Raw genomic sequence first — 23,468 nt, forward strand, 5'->3', positions numbered from 1 at the left:
GGGTACTTAGCCAACTTTGAACTCTGTCTGAAACTTCTAAATCGAAAAATCTCAGAACGCCAACCGGCACTTGCAATGCTGCTTCTGCATCGGACCATGCGGCAAAAAAGACTGAGGATATGACGTCGGTCATGCGCATTTGTACCCTGACGTCCTGATGTCACTCAAATGCGCCTTGACCGACGTCAGCCTTATACTTTGATATTCGGGCCGACCGAGGACAGCGGACTACCCAAGTGTAAGGACTGCAGCAATGTGAGATGAAGAACATCCCTATAATACCAATCAGGTTTTCTGGGGGGAGGAGGAACAGAATTAGGAGTTAAAGAATTTTCCATGAAAACATCATCCACAACTTCCAAAACTGGAGGTATAGCCAGAGGCTTACGCTGTGGCAAATACAAAAATACCAAAAATTCCCTGACTCTTTTCTTAGACTGAGGAAAATCCTGACTTTCCCATTTAAAGAGTTTCCTAAGAGTATTCCAAGTATCCCCAAAGGAAAAATCTTCTGAAGGGGAGGGAGAAGGGGATACAGTCCTCAGCATCAGAATCCATAAAGCCAGAAAAAAGTTGAGAATTTTCTTCTTCACTAGCAGAAATACTGGAAACCTCAATCTGAGAAAGACAAAACATCAGGAGACAATTCCCTAGCCCTCTTGGTAGGGGGGGATGAGAGCCCCTAATAAGGGAAAGAAGTTCACCGGCCATCTTTACCAACTAGGACTGAGGCACAGGAGGGGAGGCAGACACCTGCTTGTGAGTAGATTTGCAGCTGGAAGGTTTGCTAGTAATCCTGAGGGACTCAGGAGGCCTAGCAACTGCAGAAGTCTGAATTAAGGTAGATGGTCTGGCTCTGGTCTCATGTCAAAGAGAAGAGGCGTCAGAAACCGGTGCCTGCATAGTGGCTCCGGACCCATCTGAGGCGGCGACAGGCAGAGGGTCTGAAGACGAAATAGCAGCCTGTGGCATGGAGGACTCCGTAAAGGTCTCAGCAGAGGCCTGCGGCTGAAAGTCTGCGAACTGCAGGGGCTGCGAAAGCTCCTCACTAACTACCGCTGGGCTGACAACCAATTTCACCGGTGTGTCATCAGCAGCTTTAACCCTAGGCCTGTCGCGGTCCTTGTCCTTGCGTTTCTTAGGTATATCCAAAGTCGGGAGACCAGAAGACGCCATACCGACGAAATTAGGTCAGACTCCGAAATGCTTATATAAAGTCTTAGCTCTACAGCGTATGGTACGCGGGTTGAAGGAAGCAGAGAGATCACAATTAGGGACGTTGTGCTCAAGGCCCAAACAAGTTATACAATAGGAATGAAAATCACGTTGCGGAATCTGTTTTCCACAGGCAAGACCGTTATTAACTTTATTGGACAGTCATTAAAAGCAAGAAAAGAGGGTCCCCAATGGGGTACTTATCTAAGGGCGTCTTCAGCTTGGTAGTTGGAATGCAGAAAGAAGGTAAACGGCCGACCGGCACTAGTGTGAATTGTATCTGCTTCGGGCTCCATGGCAAGAAAGACTGAGGAAATGGCGTCGGCTGCCTCCCTTTATACCGGATGTTCTGACGTCAGTTTTACAGCCGACGGCAGCCAACGTCACATACCGAGGACTCTGGTATTTGGGCCAACTGAGGGCTACCCGGAGCCGGATAACCCATATGTTAGGACTGCAACAGTGAAACACAAAGAACGTCCAATGTTTCCACCAAATGAAGGTCACTCATCTTTGGGCTGTCCTTGATTTTAAGCAGGACCTATGGAATTTGAAAAAAGGGAGAAAACCATTAACTAATTTCCCTTTCCATGAGACTGACACTGCATCCATTATCCAAGGGTCTGGGCATGCAACTCTAAATCACCTGTTCTGATTAATAGCAAATATATGTACTTGGGGAGTTCCCCACTGATGGATAACCATCAGGATGTCCACTCTGTTCAACATCCACTCATGAGGGTCTGCTTTTGGATCTGCCACTGAGGGGATGTAAACTACCCAAAGGAAGGAGGATGTGTTGGATAACTATCTCCCGAGCTTTCACAGGAAGTCTGCAGTGAGGAATTTGTCCCTCTTTTTTTACTGATGTAAATTACAAACGTATTTTCTGAGTATTCAGTTGCCTCCTGGAAACCAAAGGAGATGTAAAAGTGAAGAACCAGGATCAGGGATTTCACTTTCTTGATATTTTTGTGACTGCTTCTGTCCTGCTTTGGCCATATACCTTGTACTTATGCTGACAGAGCATGTTCCTGAAGCATACGTGAAAACTTAATGGGAAGTAGTGAAAGAACCAGAAAGGGACACTTGGACTGTGTGATATCTGGTTGATCCACCAAATTAACTCCTTCAGAAAGCGGAAGAGATTAAATGGGAAGATAAGCCAGTGGCAGTGATGTGTAGAAACAGATCTAAGATCCCACAATTTTCCTTATGTGGAGTCTGGCAAAAAGGTGTCATTCATATGGCTGAAGCAATCTCTGTTGCAGAGGTCAACTCTATGGAGGAGAGAGACTGGAAATAAGAGATTAGAAACAGCACCTTCTCCTGAAGAAGAAGAAATGCCATCATGGAGACAATGCTCACATGTCAGAACAGAAAAGCCGTGTCTTGAGAACGTATGACAGACCTTTTCAAAAACCAAAGCAAAGAAAAAAGTCCATGGTGAACCAGAGATCTTGAAGGTCATTTCTCGAAGATGCCTGAAGAAGAACCCAGGCTAGGCAGAGGTGGAAATGTATATCCTGGAGCTTGCAGAACACAGGCTAGTCATTTCGTAAACTGGAGCTGCAGAAGGACCAAAAGGCAAAACAGAGAATTGAAAATAATATTAAGGAACAAAATCTTAAGAACCTTCGGTCTTCTGGATGAATGTGGATATAAAAGCAAGCATACCTGCTCTCCAAGGCAATCAATCTTGAAGAATAATTGTTAGAAAGGTTTTCAGAAACAGCATCTTGAATTTTAGTAGCAATAAGATGGTACCGGGGACTGAATGCCAGAATGGGTCTCCAGGTGCCACACTTTCTTGGGACTAGAAAGTCTTATAGAAAATATTTTTTGCTGGGGGGGGGGGGCAACTAGTTCTACCCATCCTGCAGGATGAGTAAAACCATTTTGGTTTGGGGGCATTTGTGGTATACCAGAAAGGGTTGGAAGAAGGAGCTAGGTTACTTTGCATTCTTCCTTGATGATGTTTAGGATACACAGATCTGAAATTATAAGCCTCCACACTGGAAGGGAGTTGGAAAATGTCCATGAGGCCAAGATTGTGTGCGAGTGGGGGGGGGTTGTCACCAAGGCAGATAGTCACAAACTGGTTGATACGTCAGAAATGGCATCCCTGGGTCTTAAAGTCTGATTTTAATTTTTATCTGAAATTCTTTTTTGAGAGAATTTATCACCATTTTACTGAGGTTTCTGGTCTTTCAAAAAGGACAGATTCTCTGGAATTTTGGGACAACAGAAAGAAATATCTGGTTAAAATCCTGCAGGCTCCCAATTTCAACAGCTGCAGGGTCAATGAGATTTTCCCCTGTTCAGAAGGTCATCCAGTAATCTGGACTGTCTTTTTGCATAGACCGCAAACTTAACCAGGAGTATCTCCTTCAAATAGATACAGCAGCTCTAAGAGACCCATCTAAAAGTGTCAAGCTATTTGAGCAGGAGCATTGCGGCCAAGACAAAATGGGTGACATACTTACAAAGCTTCTTAATTCATTACACACAAGCAGAGTGAGGTTTTTAAATTCACTTAACCCAGCTGCTTCTGCATCTGGACTTTAAATATCTACCTCAATGTATATACACTACTTCACATACTGTGCAGCATGTGTACTACTTTGAGTGCACCTTGAGAATTCTTTCAAGCTTAGCGACAATCTCACTACTTTTTCTTGAAACAAATCTATACGGACTTCAGCCCATCTTCCAAGCAAACATGGCAGTTGATTTAGGTTCATAGGTTCATACTAGGCTATCTGCCCAACGGCATTTATAAGCCTAGCCCAGAGTTTTGTGGCTTTCGCCACCCCTTTAGTTTGAAGGAAACTATGCCCATTATTTTGCTGTGCCTCTGTCAAGCAGTGACACTGAGGTAATCCCTGGGGTATATGTGCTTAAAGAGTAAATAAACCCACATTTAGAAAAGAAAAATGTTTCAGTTTAACACAGCTAATATTTAAGTTAGCTACTCTAAGAAAAGAGATAGCACTCTCCTGATGCACACCCTCTTTCACAGATGTGTATTATAATTCAAGACATCATGCACAGTTCTAAAAAGCCATTTCACATTGTTTGTACTTGATGTGGTTTGTATAAGCCAGACACCTTGACCGGCACAGTGAATCTTCCTCAAAACCATCAAACCCCCCCTTAAGCCTCTCCTGACAATACTTTTAGACCCCACCCCAAAATACGTTGCAGTAAACAGAAGTAGTGTTGACATGACCCCCCCACACATGCACACATATCTGGCTTACTACATTGTCATGCTATTGATCTACAGATACATATAATCACTGACTATTACACTTTTGTATTTTTTAAGTGAGCAAAATGCAAAATTTCTGATGTTTTAAGGGCACAGCATTTTCAGTCTCAGGCCTACCTTGAACATGCTTCTCCAGGGATGACCTCACCATAAGAAAATAATGGTCTGTTCAAAATAAAAATGTCTGGGGTACACTGCAATTACCACCTAATGCGAGTTATCATGCTTTTATATGATGCTTAGCTTTTCTAGTCAAACCTTTAAATATAAAAGCAGCACTTACTTCTGGCAGCTGTCACAGTGCTGCCAGTCGCACAAGACAAACAGGAAAATGCAACTGCTTGATTTCAGGCAGCAATATATTAATGCCCAGCGTGATCTGCAAAACAGCCAGTACAAGGATTCCAAAGTAAACAGTTCTTAAGAATGAATGGCACAGACATCAGAAGTAAAAAGTGCCATTATGGATTATTATAAGCAGTATAATTTCAATGGATTTACTTTGCTGCTGTACATAGCAGCATCACTGACTCAGACCCTTGATGGTGTTTTCTTTTAGCAACTGATATAAATTTTGTTAAGTTTGGCAACTATATTGTCATGTTAAGCAATGCATGTCTGTGCTGCATTATTCTATATCAGCTGTTTGCATCGCAAATCTGCACAGACCACTGCTGATAAGGTTCTCCTCAGATGGACTACACAATAAGATACAAGTAAAGGGGTGCTCAAAAGAATATGTCTTAATGCTTTCAGTTGCAGATTTCTACTGGATTAGCATTTCACTCAGGAAACAATCCACCACCTTTCAAATATGTGCACCTAAAGAATATAATGCACTTCAAATTTTCAGTCTCTTATAAGTAAAAAAGAGAAAGTAGAAAAATATTCCTTTCGATGGAACAACCTATGAACAATTGCAAAATGCTCACAGCAACTGAAAAATTACCTGAAAACAAATGCAGCTGACAAAAAAAATCTCACAAAATGGTACAAGTCTTCATAAAGTCTACCACGGCTAAGTTTAATATCTGAAAGTGATCTGCATTTGCTAAATGGTGGGGGTTAAGTCACAAAACAAAATACATATCCAGTGCCTTTTAGGACACAAGTCTGGACTGGTATATTCAGTTTCTTCTTTAAGAAGTCAGGATTATGGGCCAATACATGGCATGTTGGATGAACCCGAGAGCCTGCTGTAGTCTTCAGAATTCCCATTCCTCTCAGGTAATGCAAGCTTATGGATTCTGCCAAGAACCAAATCACAATTTTATTTTTCAAAAATTATAGTGTGCGCAGTTAGAGGCAGCACTTACTGGTAGGGGTCCGTGGTGTCCTAGGAACTTCCAAATCAGTCTGATGTGGGTTTCTTTCTATAACAGGCTCTTCAACAACACTTATGCTATTATTCTGCATAATCTCTTGCAGCATGTTAAATAACTCTTCAGCACGAGCACATTTAAATGCAAATATTCCTATAAAAGTAAAATTTTACAATCAGATTCTTAAATGGACTACTGTTAGAGCAAACATTTATCAAAATGACGTTTTAACATGTTTGAATCTTCTCTGCATCAACACTGAAAACAGACATACCAGATAAAATTAAACTTATAAACATTTTTTGGACATTTAAAATGGTGAAAAACACACACATATTCTATATACAGGGGTTAAAAATACGGTCTACCTTAGGAGAGAAGCAAACAGAAAATAGGCAGCGGTAGTATTCATATACATTTCTATAAATAGTAACTTACCAATGCAAATACAAAATTAGATTCGTCAAACCCCCTCTTTGGTTTTCTTCCATTGAAAGCATAAAGTTAAAGTTGAGAGTTTACTTATTAAAATATTTCCATGCTTGTTTTGCAAACATAAAACATTTTACTTGGAAAAATGCACTTAAAGACCAAAGTGCAATCAAAACTCTTAACGTGCATCCTGTACAATTACTTGGTAAAAACATGTGTGTGCTCAGTCATTTGGTAAACACTCCTCCTTAAGCAAAATATTAGTAAGCCTTTAAAAGTACAGTTGTTTAGGTAACGTACCATAACTGAAGGTGCTCTCACCACAATTGTAGGTTTGAATGAGTAAGATGCCAAGTCTGACTTTCAGAACTGAAGATCTTCGGTGATATTTTACTTGAGGGCCTCACCTTGTGTTTCGCGCAGAAGTGGGCATGTAGCAAATTATTGTCGACCAGGTCTGCATATGTACTGACATTGCATTCTAATCAGCTGTTGCTAAAAGTGTCAGTGAATCCCACAGGAAACAATCTCATTACTGGCTTCTGAAGATTAAAGACAATAAATTAAAACAAGCCTGTAAAAGTATTACCCCTTAATCAGAAGGAACTGATGTAACTGCACATTATACACTACCGATCTTGGGTCACTGCTCTACAGTACGTGTTTACTGCTTGTCAGATCATAAAACAGTACACTCGCTTCCTCTGCAAAAGATATGTACTGATCTAAGAGGTGGGGAGGTAATCCCATTGATCAGAAGTAAAAACAATTCCTGGAGGATGTCCATCTCAATGTCAAAAAAAAAATTACATAACTCAGGATCGTAACAGCGTTATTACAAACATCAATAAACACAGTACGTTGCCATGGCAGAGACAAGTTTAAACCCAATGAAATGCATCAATTACATACTAACATTTATAGTTTAAGCAAATGAGACCATGGAAACAAACCACAGCATGCACCAAAAATGTGAATGAAACTGTTTATAAACATGTCAAAAGCACATTCTGCACAATGAAAGACATGCTAACTTTTATTTTGAAGTGTGTGGTAAAACTATTATACTTGCTTACTATTATACTTTGCAGAGGGTACTCACATCGGTCAACTGTTTACATGACTAAAACAGCCATGTTAGTAAATGAAATAAAATAAGTTAAGTATTATAACACATGTGATTTACGGAAGATGAACTGCTTAAAAGATGCTCATGAAATACCATACGTACATCCCATGCAACAAAATTATTAAAGACTATCTTACAGTGCTGACTTAATGGATATTAACACTAGATTCTACATACTAGAAACATATGCTAGTGTTGCTATATTGAGGGAATGCATATTCATTAGTGCCCGATTACGAAACAGCATGGGAGCGGGTTTTGGGCGGGGCTTGCTACTGCGCATCTGCTGAGGCCCTCAAGTACAATATCTCCAGATCTTCTTTAACACCTAGGCTGGCATCACCTGACCTCAAACATTTTTGCTCAATTCATACACAGGTGGCATCTGCCCACACACCATCTTTTCTTTCACCATAAGCAGTGCAAATCTATGCCTGCATCAGGATCTGATGTTCTGGCTTATTTCAGGAAAGAAATCTGTAATAGAGAAAATAATCGTTCCTTTGGGAACCTGAGCAAAAAGAGGACAGCAAGGTTACAGGAGTGATGAGGGTAGGGTATAAGGGTACCTAAAGCAACTCCTCATGTTTGTCTGACACCAAAGGAGAAATGATGGAAAAAAAAGACTGCAGTAACTACAACTGAACATCTATAACTATGGCAAGTTTCCTACATAACAGTGCCATGTCCTCTGTAGGTCACTGTTCCAGTAATAACATATAGAAAAGATTCCCAATGCTTGCCAGAATCAGGAGGGGTGGCTGACTCGCTGCTTAGATGAAGACTCGGGATGTCCTTTAGGAGGGTATAGCAGATACAGCACTTGCCCCTGATAACACACCCAGTGTGTAGCAATTGAGAAGGTATTAACCAAGTACCAGGTAGCTACTTCTAGAATACTTTAGGTATTAACTGCTTTTCAGGAGGCCTCTAATAGTTGAAGTACCCTTTCCACAATGGGTCCTGACTTTTTCCTGCCAAGTCCTGCCGTGGGCCTTATGGTAAAAACTGATGCAATTTGACAGCTGCTTAGAAAGTTTTTCACAGACCATCCTTGCTTTATGTAAAAGACACAAATAACTGATCAGATTTGGTGAATGATTCAGGTCTAAGTAGTACCTCAATTATATACATCTAGGTGTCTGTGCTCCTTTTACCATTAATCTTGAGATCAGAGAAGATGATGTGGCCCTACATAGCTTGGCACAGGGCTACATTTGTAGTGAATTTCTGCAAAAAGGAAAGTTTAGTGTGCTTGTTTACTCTGTCTTTAGGGAACTGGAATAAAGGTTTTCTTCCAAAAGACCTGTAGCCCAGAAACTCTTCTAGCAGAGATGATGGCCATCAGGAAAACTATTCTGCAACATATTTCAGAGGTGCAAAAACAGCTAGTTCAAAAGGTGGCTAAGTCTGACGTTTCCACAATATATCCAGGTTCAAGCTGGAACCACTTTCCTCCTAAAAGATTCAGAAAGAGGATACCCTTCAGGAATCCCTTCACTGCAGTTGTAGGGTTTGAATGCCATTGTGGGGGGGGGGGGGTCTACAGATCGGCAGACAGATGTATCTTAAGTAAAAGGACAGCTCAGACACACATTGAAGAAATTACAGTTGTGCAAGTAAACTTACAGTAACAGTAGAATTTTAACCTTTATTAAACTTTCACTTAAGATAACAGAAAATAAACCATTTTAACATTCTTCTAGTTAAATACAATGTGCATCACATACATTTTCTTTGCTGCTGTCAAGCCTACATTTCAACAAATTGCTGTATTCCTGCCTTCCCTTAAAGCTCAGTCCTCCTCCTCAGCACTATGTATTGTTCCCACAATTTCCATTTATTTCTATGTAATTTGCTCATTCCCTTTACTAAAGATCCTTATTCCAGTTCTTTTATCACTTTTATAATATTCAGTACCTCAAATACAGTTGGTGCAAAATGATTTCCAGATATGAAGTAGTTTTAAATATTAAAAAGAAAGCGCTTATTACATTTCCAGTGTACTTTTTTTTTGTTCGTTTTTTTTTTTTACAATGTGGAGTGGAACTTTAGTCTGAGTGTCTGTGGTGAATGCACTTTTTAAAATTTAACAAAAAACAAAAATCTGCTCACTCATTACATTCCCAAAACATATGCTCCCAGTTGCCTCTTCTCCATCACACACCTCCACAATTTGCTATCTACCAGAGAAAAAATTCTTAGAAGTTTGTTTGGGGTATAAAAAAATACCTATGCAAACACTTCCAACCAAATATCCTAAAACTTCTGGACTTGGCTGCATACTTGAGAACCACACACATATTCCCATTGTTTTCTTGTATACTGCTTTTACAATCTCTCTTCCCAATCTTTAATAACCTCCTATGATAGATTCTTATAGATATTCTTATAGTTATCATGCAATATTTTATATGCTGTACTAATTATTCGTTCAACGGTTGCTTATGTTCTAGATTCAACTAACCCTACCAGAGTAAGTCTTTCACATAAAATTCCTCAATCCCTTTTCTCTTTGCCTGTGCTCTGAGATCAAGCCCTGGTAGTGATAGTAGAAGTTTTAATGGTCACTGCTGCAGTAGCCTCAGCTGTACGGCTTATATCTTGCTAATGATACAGTAGCTGTCCAACTTCCAAAGCTTTAAAAGCACCTTTCATGTGCTCAAGCACGTAATCAACTCAAGATGAGAGGAGGAAAATAAGTGGTTTCGGCACCACGACTTTCAGGGTTTTCATGCCAACTGAGAGGGGGGGGGGGCTAGAACACTGTCAACAAAAAATAAAGCCGCAGGATGAACGGAGGGAGCGACTACTGCAGCAGTGATCATTCAAACATCTACTGTTAGTTTACTTACACAGCTGTATAGCATTCATCATAATGACCTCTGCAGCAGTAGGCCTTGCTATATGGGTAGGCTACCATCAATAACACTGACTGGGAGGAGGAAGGAAGAGGTCCGGGAGCCCATGGAGAATGGTCCTAGTAAAGCCTGCCCTAGACCTGGAGAAGGAATCTAGCTTATAGTGCTTTATAAAGGTATGTACAGAGGACAAAGTTGGTGCTTCCGTAATGCTTCTAGAATCCAACCCTTCCCAAAAGCCACAGATAAATCCAAGGATCTTGTAGAATAAGTCCTGACACTGCCTGGAATTTCCTTCTTGTGGTGGGTATAACAAAAAGTAGTACAATGAGACAAACATTTTGAAATAGTCTAATTCAAGTTGCCCTTGCTTCTTACCTTCACGAGAAATGAACACGGGAAATGAAAAAGTTCCTAAAAGATGCTTCTGGAGTTGTCTGTGGACATCCAAGGTATGGAAGTACCCTTTTTCGCTCGTTTTTAAGCTCTGGAAAGAAGATGCAGAGACAAGTTGCTAAGTAAACACAAGATGCCACTTCAGGCATAAATAAAGGAATAGTCTTTAAGGAACCCCTATCTTTGTGGAATGAAAAGGATGACCCACCATAAAAGCTTGCAACTCAAATACTTTTCTTGTAACTAGAGAAATCAGCAACACTGTTTTCCATATTAAGACCCTCAATTCAGCCTGATGAGCAAATGTTAAGATTCAAAGGAGAAGCCACCTGTTTTCCAGGTTTGGTATGCAAAACATTTTTCACATGAGATTGCATATAAAGATGGAGATCCATGGAAGAGATGCTGAAATGGGTGACAAATGTACCTTGGAGGAGCAAAACAGGACAAGATGGTAACTCGCACAAAAAGGAAAAAAGGAAACACTAGTTTTTTTTAAAAGAAACATCTTTATTAAATCACTTATGACAATCATACATTTATATAAATGAAAAAACTGACATTTTTAGTTGCAAACATACATCTACTCACTCATTGTCAGTAAAACATTACATACCTCATTCAAATCCTGCCTTTTACACCTCATTCCTCCTCCAAAAAGTACAGTTTTGTACCTACCATAAATGTAGATTTCCGATAGGTATGCAACTGCAGTCCTGACATATGGGTTGTCCTGCCTCAGGCAGCCCTTCAGTCGGCCGGATTCCAAAGTCTGGGTCCGGCGTCGGCTGATGTCGCCCTTTCCCCGACATCAGAGCGCCTGGGGTATAAAAACGTCAGCCGACGCCATCTTCTTCAGTGTTTCTTGCCCCAGATGCCAGGTGCCCTCTAAGGAAGGCTAAATTTTGAAAAAGAGAAAAAATTCCAGACAAGCACAACAGCATAAAAAACAAATACACCATAAAAGATTACCCCAGGTAGCTAAAATGAGGGGTAGAAACCCAAAAGTATACTACAGAGGAGTAGGTGGGAGGGAAAACCTGACTGCAGTTGCATACCTATCGGACATCTACATTTATGGTAGGTACAAAACTGTACTATGTCCTTCAAGGATGCAACTGCAGTCCTGACATATGGGTTGAATACCATAGCCAACCTGGGGGTGGTAGGCACTAAGACAAAGATGGTGTAGCTAAAATGCCCTGCAGGACTGCCGAGGCAAACCCTGCTCTGGATCTGGAGTATAAAGGCAGGTTGTAATGTTTGGAAAATGTATGCACGGAGCTCCATGTAGCAGCTTCTAAAATGTCCTTTGTTGCCACTCCTCTTAAAAAGGCTGTGGAGGTGGCTGTAGCTCTGGTGGAATGTGGCCTGATGTCAGCTGGCACAGTTTTTCCATGAAAACAGTAGCAGAATCGAATGCAATTTCCAATCCATTTAGAAATTGTCTGTTTGGAAATTGCTTTTCCCTGCAATCTAGCAGCGAAAGCTACAAAAAGCTGGTCAGATTTTCTGAAAGACTTTGTTCTGTCCAAGTAGTAGCGCAACTCTCTGTGTATGTCCAAGGTGTGCAGAAGTCTCTCTCCTTTATTTTGAGGATTGGGAAAGAAGGTAGGCAGGTGAATAGCTTGATTCAGGGACACCCTGGATACCACCTTTGGCATGAATGACAGATTGGTTCTCAAAGAAACTCTGTTCTGGTGAAAAATGAGAAATGGTTGTATTGCCATAAGGGCCTGTAGCTCGGAGACTCTTCTTGCTGAGGTTACTGCCAGAAGGAAGGCTGTTTTCCTAGACAGAAATTGCAACTCTGAAGATGCTGCTGGTTCAAAGGGAGGAAGAGTTAATTTTTCCAGCATGAAGTTGAGGTCCCATGCAGGCACTGGTGGTTTCCTTGGAGGGTTGATGTTCTTTATACCTCTTAGAAACTGTCTTAGCAATGGGTGAGAAAATACAGGCGGATCAGTGTTATATTTGGCAGATATTGCTGAAGCATGTATTTTTATGGAAGAATATGAAAGGCCATTGTGGAGCATTTCAGCCAAGTATTCAGGATCTGTGGAATGCTCATCACTGATGGGTCTTGACCCTTTTTGCTGTTCCAGATAAGAAATCTCTTCCATTTTGCTGAGTATGTTTTTCTCGTGGAAGGTCTGCGCGCCTCCAGGATGATATCTTTTACCCTTTTGGAAAGTGTATCCTGAGTAATAGTCATGGAATCTGCCAAGCTGTCAGCTTCAATGTTTTCAAGCTGGGGTGTAGTGTCCTGTAATTGTGCTGTGTCAGAAGAAGTGGCCATTGAGGAAGGCGCCACGGATTGGTGTGTGTCAAGCTCCGTAGCAGTGGGTACCAGTGTTGTCTTGGCCAGTCTGGAGCTATCAGTATGACTTTCGGTTGCTCTGTCTTGATCTTTAGTAACACCTTGGTCATCAAAGGAAGAGGTGGGAAGGCATATAGTGTTAGAGAGTTCCAACTGAAGGACAGAGCGTCCACCTTCCAAGCTTGAGGATGGTATGTCCTTGTGCAAAACTTTTTCAGATGGTGATTGAAGTGGGAGGCAAAAAGATCTATATCCGGCCTTCCCCATGTTTGAGCTATTTGTAAGAAAATGTCAGGATGCAACATCCATTCGTGTGGATCCATGAGGTTTCTGCTTAGGCTGTCCGCCAGAACATTGTCCTTCCCTGGTACAAACTGGGATTGTAGCTCTATTTTCAATTGTAGGGAAATATCCCAGAGATTCATTGCCAGTCTGCAAAGAGGGTAGGAATGGGTACCTCCTTGCTTGTTTATGTACCACATAACTGTGGCATTGTCTGTCTTTATTAGTAGATGGCCCTGATGCATGAACTTTTCGAAGGCCTTGATTGCATGTATCACTGCCAGCATTTCTATTTGGTTGATATGCAGGTGCTTTTCTTTTTGTGTCCATTGTCCTTGAATGCATCTGCCCTCCATGTGCGCCCCCCATCCATGGTCTGAGGCATGGTTTGACTTGTATGAGGCTTGCTGAAAGGCATACCTTTGTTTATCTGGCTTGCTTGAGCCCACCACAGAAATTCCTTTTGAAGGCAAGGAATGAGTGGGATCAATGTTTCCAGGCTGTGGCTGTGCTGAGACCATAGACTTTTTAGATACCATTGCAGTTTCCTCATATGCAGCCTTGCATGTGGAATCAGAAGAATGCAAGATGCCATGAAACCCAGGGCCTGCAGGATTTTCCTTGCAGTCATCTGGGTGTGTGTTGCCAATCTTCTGAAGTATTCTGGTAATTGTTTTTGTTTTTCTTTTGTCAGAAACGCCATCTGGGTGTTTGTGTCCAGTGTGGCACCCAGGAAAGGTATTTGCTGGGATGGTACGAGACTTGATTTCTGAATATTGACTGTGTATCCCAAGGCCCGCAGTAGGTGAATGACATAGTCCAAGTTTTTTAACAAGGCTTGTTGGCTGTCCGCTTATATAAGGCAGTCGTCCAGGTAAGGATATATTTGTATCCCCTGAAGTCTGCAATGCACAATTACTGATGCCAGGCATTTCGTGAACACTCTGGGCGCAGTAGATAAGCCAAAGGGCAATGCTGAGAATTGATAATGCTCTGAGCCTGCAAGAAATCTAAGGTATCTTCTGCAACTTTGTCTGATTGGGACATGCAGGTATGCCTCCTTGAGGTCCGGAGTTACCAGCCAAGACCCCTTGCCCAGCATGGGAAGGAGTTGCTGTAAAGTCAGCATTTTGAATTTTAGCACAATAAGGTAAGTATTCAGTGCGGACAAGTCCAGAATGGGTCTCCATTGGTTTTCTTTTCTTGGATATGAAAAACCAAATGAAACTGGAAGCAGCAAAGTTTATTCCGGTACCTCGGCTGAGTGCCTTCAAAGGAATAAAACCATCATTTTCTTAGCTGCTTTTATATTATACAAAACATCAATTACACAATTAAATATTTGCATAAATACCAATCAGGGTTTAAAGAGACATATGATGAAACTTTAAATACATTCAAAAAGAATTTTCTCTGAATGCATTCAAAGAAAAAATGTGCAAAAATCTAATACATCAGAACACACAATATAATTTAATGACTAAATATCAAAGTGTAAGATTCATAGGTTCATAGGTTCATAGGTTCATACTAGGCTATCTGCCCGAGGGCATTTTTAGTATGGGGAACTATACCCATTATTTTTCTGTGCCTCTGTCGAGCAGTGACACTGAGGTAATCCCTGGGGTATATCTGCGATCTCCCATCCATTGGTCAAGATTTCTCTTGAACAAGGCCATGCTCTGCCTCACATGTACCGGGATTTTGTTCCACAGCATAGGAGTCTTTGGGTGATGAATCTATCCCTCCAGCACGCCCTATTAATAGCCGTGTCAAGGTTTAAGTCTCCGCCCTTGTGGCTCTGATGGATCTAGATTTTTGAGGTGAAGCATATTCATCAAATCTGGGTTTGACATGGCCTTGTATGTTAGGCAAAGGTCACCTCTGAGCAAGCGTAAGCGACTGAATAGAGCTGGAGTTCTTTCAGTCGGGCAGCATAGGACAGATTTTTGAGACCCTTTATCCTTTTGGTGAGGAACTTTTGTGGCCTCTCCAGCTGCTGCAAGTGTCGGGTCAGATACATTCGAATGGGGCATTGTACTCAATCATTGGTCTGATGAGTGATGAGTAAAGGAGACTATGACCTCCCTTGATCTAGATGAGAATCCCTTCATGATAAGGTGGGCAATGTAGAAGGTCTTCCTAACTACTTTAGCTACATGGGTGTCGAATGACAGACTACTATCAACCTGGGTCCCCAGGTCCCTGATAACTTCTTCTGTGCTCAGTGGATTGCCACCTATTTGGTAGCTAGGGTAACCTTGTTTTTATGACTATGCATTTTTGGCATTTAACTTTAGGCCGTGGCTCTGGCACCAGTTATCCGCTTCTGTGAGACCCTTCTGAAGGATATCTGTGTCAGATGTAGTTTGCAGTCATCTGCAAACTTTGTCAGCCATAACCCTCCTGTGTTTGCTTGTACAGGACTGAGCCCTGTGGGACACCACTTGTGACAGGCTTTGAGTCTGACATGGCGCCAGCAGCTCTGACCCTGTGGGTTCTGTCACTCAGCCAGTTTGCAACCCATCTTGTGATGTATGGGTTGACATTTAAGCTGATGAGTTTTTCAATGATACCGGCCTTAGCCAGATCGAGGTAGGCTGTATGGACTGCCTTTCCCTCATCAATGGCTTTGGTGACTGTTTCAAAAGTCAACCATGTTTAAAAGCCATGATCTGCCTTTGACAAAGCCAAACTGGGTTGGATCCAAAGTCTGCAAATTCCCTATGTCTTTATTTATGAGGTCCATTATGATCCTCTCCATGGCTTTGCAGATAAGGCTTGTAAAGCTAATGGGAAGTGGTACCACAGTTGCAGTGCGCCTCCCCCTGGGTACGTATCCAGAGGTAAGACTTTGATTAAACAGCTGTCCTAGCTGTGGGTATAATTCCTCACTTAGTTCATGGGGGACACCATCAGGTCCCATGGATGCTGTGTTTTGCTTTGGAGAGAGCAGTTCTCACTTGCTGGAGATGTTTGGGGGCTGCAATCATTTGGTATAGATATCTCTTTTTGGGGGGGGGAGAAGTTTGCACTGAACCTGTCAGCCAGTATGTTGGCAATGTCTGTAGGATCAGTAATCTTCACATCATTTTGAACTAGCTCTGAGCATATCTGGGAGTTTCCTCCCAGGTTTCTAACATAGCTAAAGAAGGCCTTATGATTGTCTTTTGAGTCTTTAGCTATTTTTCTCGAAATTTGCTTTGGATGATTTTATGAGAGCTCTTAGTTTTTACTTATAGTGATCAAGGGTGTCTTACCTTTTAAGGATTTTGCTCTATCTTGTAGTAGCTTCCTCCTTTTGTTGTAGAGTTTGTTTATGGCTGGGGTCCACCAGACTGGATGCTTGCCTTTGGTACAAAGAGTCTTTGTTTTGCTTGGGATTGCCTTATCCATGCAGTCCTGCAGGTGCTGGTAGAAGGCATTTGTAAGTGATTCAGCTGCTTGAGTACTGTTTAAAGGAGACCACACTAGTCTTTAGAAGTGTGAAGTCGGCTTTTGAGAAGTTCTTTACTGTGGTCTTTTTGATTTCAGGTGGGGGTGGGATGAGGACCTCCAGCGAGATTAGTTTGTGGTCTGATCTCACCAGTGAGGGGTGTTGAACATTGTGCTCCCATGTTCGTGATGATGAGATCAAGTATGTTATCTCCTCTTGTGGGGATGGTGACTAGTTGTTCCATGGCATTTGAGTTTATGAATTCCAGGAACTTTTGGGCTAGGGTGTTTGGGCTTGAGTAGTGTTCCCAGTCTATATTAGGGTAATTGAAGTCACCTAGTATGATGGTGTTTGGTGATACATTTATCCTCTAGTGTTTTCAGGAAGGCCATGTGAGGTTCCTGAGTTTGTGAGGGTGGCCTGTAACATGCTACAATTTGCAGAGCAGTCTTGCCTATGGTTAATTGCACCTGGATGGTCTCCGATGCATCGTGCGTTGCCACCAGTCTTGAGGTGTGGGTGTCCTTGATGAATATGGATACCTCCTTTCTTGGTATTGTCCAGATTTTGGGGCATGATATGAGGTAAAACCTGATGGCGCGGGGTGCTCTCAGGAGCCTTGAACCAGGTTTCTGTCACAGCACAGACATCGATGTTCTCCATACTGAGAAGGGCCTGCATTTTGAGATTTAGACTTCTGGCATTGAGCAGCATTACCCTTAGTTTTTGTGTTCTAGGGTGGTAGGTTTAGAATTTGAGCCTTGCCTAAAAGGCACTATGGGGTGGCAAGAGCCTAGGGTGACAGGTGCAAGCCGCCCTTGAAACAGCGTGGCTTGTCCAGCATGTCATCCCAGGCAGACAGACACTGGATCCCCTTTGAATGACACCAGTGTTTAAGCCAATTGTTAAAGCTGATCATCTTATCTCTGTATTGTGGCATCATTCTTGGTGAAGGTAGGATACTGCTCAAGGTCAGGGTCATACCTGTCTGGGCTACATAATCAGAGAGCTCCTCAATGTCTCTTTTCATGTAGTCCGGAGGTAATGCTCTCAGGTCGCTTACACCAGCGTGGACAATGACTGAATCATATTTGTACCTGCTGTTGAGAGACCTGAGTGCTTGCGTTATGTGGCGGATTCTAGCGCCCGACAGGCAGCTTACTGTGACCTTCTCCTTACTCAGTCTGGTGGCGGGACGTCAGTGTGTCTGACTATGGAGTCACCAATGACTAGTGTGTCTGGCATTGTGTTTGGCCTTAAGGGCTGTGACTGTTTGACACTCTGACTGTGAGGTCTATGTGTTGCAGGTGTTGTGTTCTGAGGTGGTGGTTGTTTGGGTGTCTGCTTTGGTGGCCTCTGCTGTTTTGGTAGATTTTTGATCAGAGCCTCCGAGTATGTCTTTGTGTGTTTATGTGTATGATTTGAGGTTGTAATGGTAATATGTGAGACTGGGTCTCAAATTCATACCCCTAGGTTTTAAAGTGCTGAATTTTAGAATAAATCTACTTTCAAGTTTTAAAAGGTTCTGTAAATAGTTACCATTCATACCAGGGGCAGGTTTAGCTAAACCACAAAAAAATAAAGAATCCATAGCCCCATTATGAACTGAATTGAAATGTTCAGCAATTGGACTATCAATTCTGGCATTTCTAATGTCTCCCATGTGTTCCAAAATACGTATTTTTAATTGGCGTTTAGTTTGGCCAATATAGTACTTACTTTGAACACAATCACAACCAATAATGTACACTACCCCACAAGATTTACAGTTGAAATGACTCTGAGCAATATATTTCACCCCATTTATCATACTTCCTGATAAATTCTTCACATTTGCACAAATTTTACATTTACCACAGTTGAACATACCATTGGGTAAAGTGATCAATTCAGAACCTGGCCTATCATTCCAATTGAACTTACATTTCAAAATTTCTTTTAAGTTAGCATATCTCCCATAAGAAAAACAAACAAAATCTGGAAATAAATTACCTATCTCCTCATTAGCACTCACAATTGGCCATAAAAATTCCACTACATTTTTCAGAATTTTTGAAAAGGGAGAAAATTTTGTTACAAAATAAATGCTAATGTTATTGTCTTTTGTATTCCCATAGTTTAAGGTATTGTACTGATCTTTCTTACTCTTATGGGTGATCCTACTTGAATTAACTAACCTATTCATACTACTATTAAGCAATTTGTCTGAATACCCTCTAAACCTTAACTTATGTTTAACATTTTCAAATTCCACATTTAAAAAAATGTTTTCAGAAGTGTGTTCCTGTGTACGTTTAAATTCCCCAAATGGAAGAGCTTCAATCAAATGTGCAGGATGCGCACTGTTAGCGTGTAAAAAATTGTTACAGGCAGTTTCTTTTCTAAATGGTTTATATTGAACCAAACCATTTTGATCAACATATAAAGAAATGTCTAAAAACTGGATAGTACAAGAATTCACATTATAGGTAAATTCCAACCCAAACATATTCTGATGCAAATTATCAATGAATTTCTCAAATACCAGCTTGTCTCCTTTACAGATAAAAATCAAATCATCAATATATCTGTAATAGGAAAGAACATTTCTTTTAAAAAACTCTAAAGTGTACAAAAAATTAATTTCAAAATAAGACATGAACAAAATAGCATAAGTGGGGGCGAAATTAGCCCCCATGGCAGTCCCTTCCTTTTGAAGGAATATTTTCTGATCAAATAAAAAGTAATTGTGGGTAAGTGCAAACTCTAGTAGTGAAATGATGAAAGAAGTTCGTGGACCTTCTCCCAGAATTTTTCCAATTGCTTCTAGACCAAATTTAGTCTTAATACTGGTGTAAAGTGCCTTTACATCCACTGTTGCCCAGTAAAATGATTTTTGCCATTTAAAGTTTTTAACAAACTGACAAAACTGATTAGTGTTGCTAATATGAGAAGTTACACTTTTAAGTTCTTTTTTTAGAATGCTATCCAAAAAGATTCCAATATGTTCCAAAAAACCTCCACAACAAGATACAATGGGACGGACCTGGAGGGTCGAATAAATTCTTATGTATTTTAGGAAGTGCGTAGAACATGGGATCCTTAGGATTAACAATGAACAACCTTTTAACATCATTGTTGTTCAAAAAACCCAGTCTTTCCCCTCTTTCCAAAATATTCATTAAATTATATTGCGTGTTCTGATGTATTAGATTTTTGCACATTTTTTCTTTGAATGCATTCAGAGAAAATTCTTTTTGAATGTATTTAAAGTTTCATCATATGTCTCTTTAAACCCTGATTGGTATTTATGCAAATATTTAATTGTGTAATTGATGTTTTGTATAATATAAAAGCAGCTAAGAAAATGATGGTTTTATTCCTTTGAAGGCACTCAGCCGAGGTACCGGAATAAACTTTGCTGCTTCCAGTTTCGTTTGGTTTTTCATATTCTACTTGCTTGGTTTTTGGCATTGTTCTGCGTAGAAACTGGATCATTTGTGTTGTCATAATGTCTACCAATGGGTTCCTTTTTGCGAATCTACTGAAACAAAGGGAAGATAAATTGGCGCAATTTGACCCATGGACAATATCTGGTAACAATACATTTGACAAAAAGTTTAATGATTTGAAAAAATTAAGGGTTAAAGAGACTTCCTTATTTTATGATATCCGTTTATTAGAAAAGTATGTTGAACTTTCCATCACTCCAAGGGGTCTTAGAATTGATAAGCTACCTGCTTATAAATTTTCGGATGATGAGGCTGCTTATTTGGAAGAATGGAAGGCAGCTTCTCTTCAGTGTTCTCTTACTTGGTTGAAAATTCTAGTTAAACGCAACCGGAGAAGTTTGGGTTTGATCCAAACTCAAATAGCTGAAGGGGAAGCAACTTTAGCTAAAGAATACCCAGACTCAGTTTTTCTTTCTGCCATGAAGAGTATTAATGATGAAGTTACTAAAATAGAAGCGGATGTCATCTTGAGGAAAAAGAAAAAGCTTAATCGAGATGTCAGTGACTTTAATAAAAATTTGATTTATTCATGGCAGCGTAAGTTAAAGAATGGTTCGTCCCAGATGAGAAGAACAGAGGCGAGTTCATGTAATTCACGTAGTGGACGTGATTCATCTGCGTCATCATCGGATACTGCAGGCAGTAAAAAGAGCGTTTCTTTTGAAACAATGGATATTGCTGACGATATTGGGACTACATCGGACTTAGAAGACTCTGGTAGATGGAACTTTCGGCAAGGGTCCAAACGCAAGTCGCGCAATAAGGGTCGCAACCGAAGATACTAGGTATACAACTTTGTTGGACTCTATGCATTGTTCTGTTCCGCCGTCTAGTGACTCAGTGCATTCTAGTTTAAGTTGTGGCACACATTTGTTAGATGGTGCGAACACAACGCACATTGTGAATTTAACTGATTTAATTCTTAGCAATGACATGCAATTGGTATTAGAGAAAGGAAGTAAATTTGTTCCAACTAGGATACCAGCGCTCTCAGATTTACTATTAGATGTGAAACGTTTTGTTAGGAAACTGTATTTGAGAGTGTATTTTGATGCAAGAAAAAGTACAGTTTTGTACCTACCATAAATGTAGATGTCCGATAGGAATGCATCTGCAGTCCTTACAAATGGGTTGTCCTGTAGTCAGGCAGCCCTTCGGTCGGCCGGATTCCAAAGTCTGGGTCTGGCCTCGGCTGGTGGCGCACTTCAGCCGACGTCATAGCTGCAGTCGTATAAAGGCATCAGCCGACACCATTTTCCTCAGTGTTTCTTGCCCCAGATGCCAGGTGCCCTCTTGGAAGGCTAAATTTGGATAAATGCCAATGATTCCAAATAGTAGAGAGCAAACAAAAAAAAAGCATGTATGTACATATATACAAACAAATGCACCATAATAGATCCCCCCAAGCTAGCTGAAGGCTGGCAAATACCCTAGGAGTACCTCAGAGGGGAAGGTGGGTAATCCTGACTGCAGATGCATTCCTATCGGACATCTACATTTATGGTAGGTACAAAACTGTACTATGTCCTTCAAGGATGCATCTGCAGTCCTTACAAATGGGTAGAATACCATAGCTAAGCAAAGGGAGGAGGAAAGAGTAGAGATTATGGTGTAGCTAGGATCCCTTGCAAAACTGCAGTGGCAAAACCTGCTCGGGATCTAGAGTATAAAGGTAAATTGTAATGCTTGGCAAATGTATGCACGGAGGTCCAAGTAGCAGCCTCTATAATGTCCTTGGTAGCCACTCCTCGTAAGAAGGCTGTGGTAGTGGCTGTAGCCCTTGTGGAGTGAGGCCTGATGTTCTCTGGAGTTTTCTTTCCATGATAGGAGTAACAAAATCTAATGCAATTTCCTATCCATTTGGAGATTGTCTGTTTTGAAATTGGTTTTCCTTCCTTTCCTGTGGCATATGCTACCAGAAGCTGGTCAGTTTTTCTGTTGGACTTAGTCCTGTCCAGGTAGTAGCGTAACTGTCTGTGTACATCCAAGGTATGCAAAAGTCTTTCTCCCCTGTTTTGTGGGTTTGGAAAGAATGTAGGTAGGTGGATAGCCTGATTTAATGACACTCTGGATACCACCTTAGGCATAAATGTAGGATTTGTTCTCATGGACACTATCTTGATGGAAGATCAGGAAGAGTTGCACTGCCATTAATGCCTGTAGTTCAGAGACCCTTCTTGCTGAAGTTATTGCCAGCAGGAAAGCAGTCTTCCAGGATAAGTATTGTAATTCTGCTGTTGCTGCTGGCTCGAAAGGAGGAAGTGTCAATTTTCTAGCACAAAGTTCAAGTCCCATGCTGGCAATGGTGGTTTCCTGGGAGGTTTTACATTTTTAATTCCTCTCAGAAACTGTCTGAGCAGGGGATGAGAGAAGACAGGAGGATCCAAGTTGTATTGTGCTGAAATAGCTGATGCATGTATCTTGATGGAAGAATAGGACAGGCCTGTGTGGAAGAGCTCTGCCAAGTACTCCAAGATGTTGGCCATGTTTACCAGAGTCGCATCTTCTCCCTTTGCAGTACTCCAAATGAGATATCTTTTCCATTTTGCTGCATAATTCTTTCTTGTTGAAGGTCTGCGAGCCTCCAGGATTATGTCTAACCCTTTGGGATAAATTTGGGTTAATTGCTGTTATGTAATGTTCCAGGCAGTTAGCTGCAGAGTTTTCAGGTTTGGATGCAGGATGTTGTAGTTGTTCTGTGTTAACAGTAATGGAATCAGGGGTAGTGTCCATATTTGTTCCCGAGACATACTCCTCAGCAATGGGTACCAATGTTGTCTTGGCCAGTCTGGAGCTATCAGAATGATCCTTGGACGGTCCTCTTTGATCTTCAGAAGCACCTTGTGCATCAAAGGAAGTGGTGGAAATGCATTATGCTGTCAGGTTTTTCCAACTGAAAGATAGGAGTCCACCTTCCAAGCAAGTGGGTGGTACGTCCTTGTGCAGAATTTCTTTAGCTGGTGATTAAATGGGGATGCAAACAAGTCTATTTGTGGTAATCCCCATTCCCTTGTGATGGCTTTGAAGATGTCCGGATGAAGCATCTATTCGTGGGCATCTGTGGTTGTTCTGCTTAATCTGTCTGCTAGAATGTTTTCTTTTCCCGGTACAAAAGTTGCTTGTAACTGAATGTTGTAGCTCAGGGCCACATCCCATAGGTCCAGTGCCAGCCGGCATAGAGGATATAAATGGGTGCCTCCCTGTTTGTTGATGTACCACATAACTGTGGTGTTGTCTGTCCTTATCAACTGACCTTCTTGGAGAAATGGTCTGAATGACTGGATTGCCAATTTTACTGCCAGCATTTCCT

The 23,468-nt window shown here is 41.2% G+C and overlaps 1 protein-coding gene across 1 annotated transcript in view; it reads right to left on the bottom strand.

Moving 5' to 3' along the window:
• FRS2 (fibroblast growth factor receptor substrate 2) overlaps positions 1–23,468 on the bottom strand; it is a gene marked incomplete in the record, with an annotated part of 1,814,279 nt that overhangs the window by 241,310 nt on the left and 1,549,501 nt on the right. Inside the window, 1 exon segment of the mRNA XM_044088006.1 lies at positions 5,806–5,964. Within this exon segment, the coding sequence (XP_043943941.1) occupies positions 5,806–5,964 (159 nt within the window).

This window comes from Protopterus annectens, chromosome 11.part0 (genome assembly GCF_019279795.1).
Source record: "Protopterus annectens isolate FY-2018-M chromosome 11.part0, PAN1.0, whole genome shotgun sequence".
NCBI classification, from domain to species: domain Eukaryota; kingdom Metazoa; phylum Chordata; order Ceratodontiformes; family Protopteridae; genus Protopterus; species Protopterus annectens.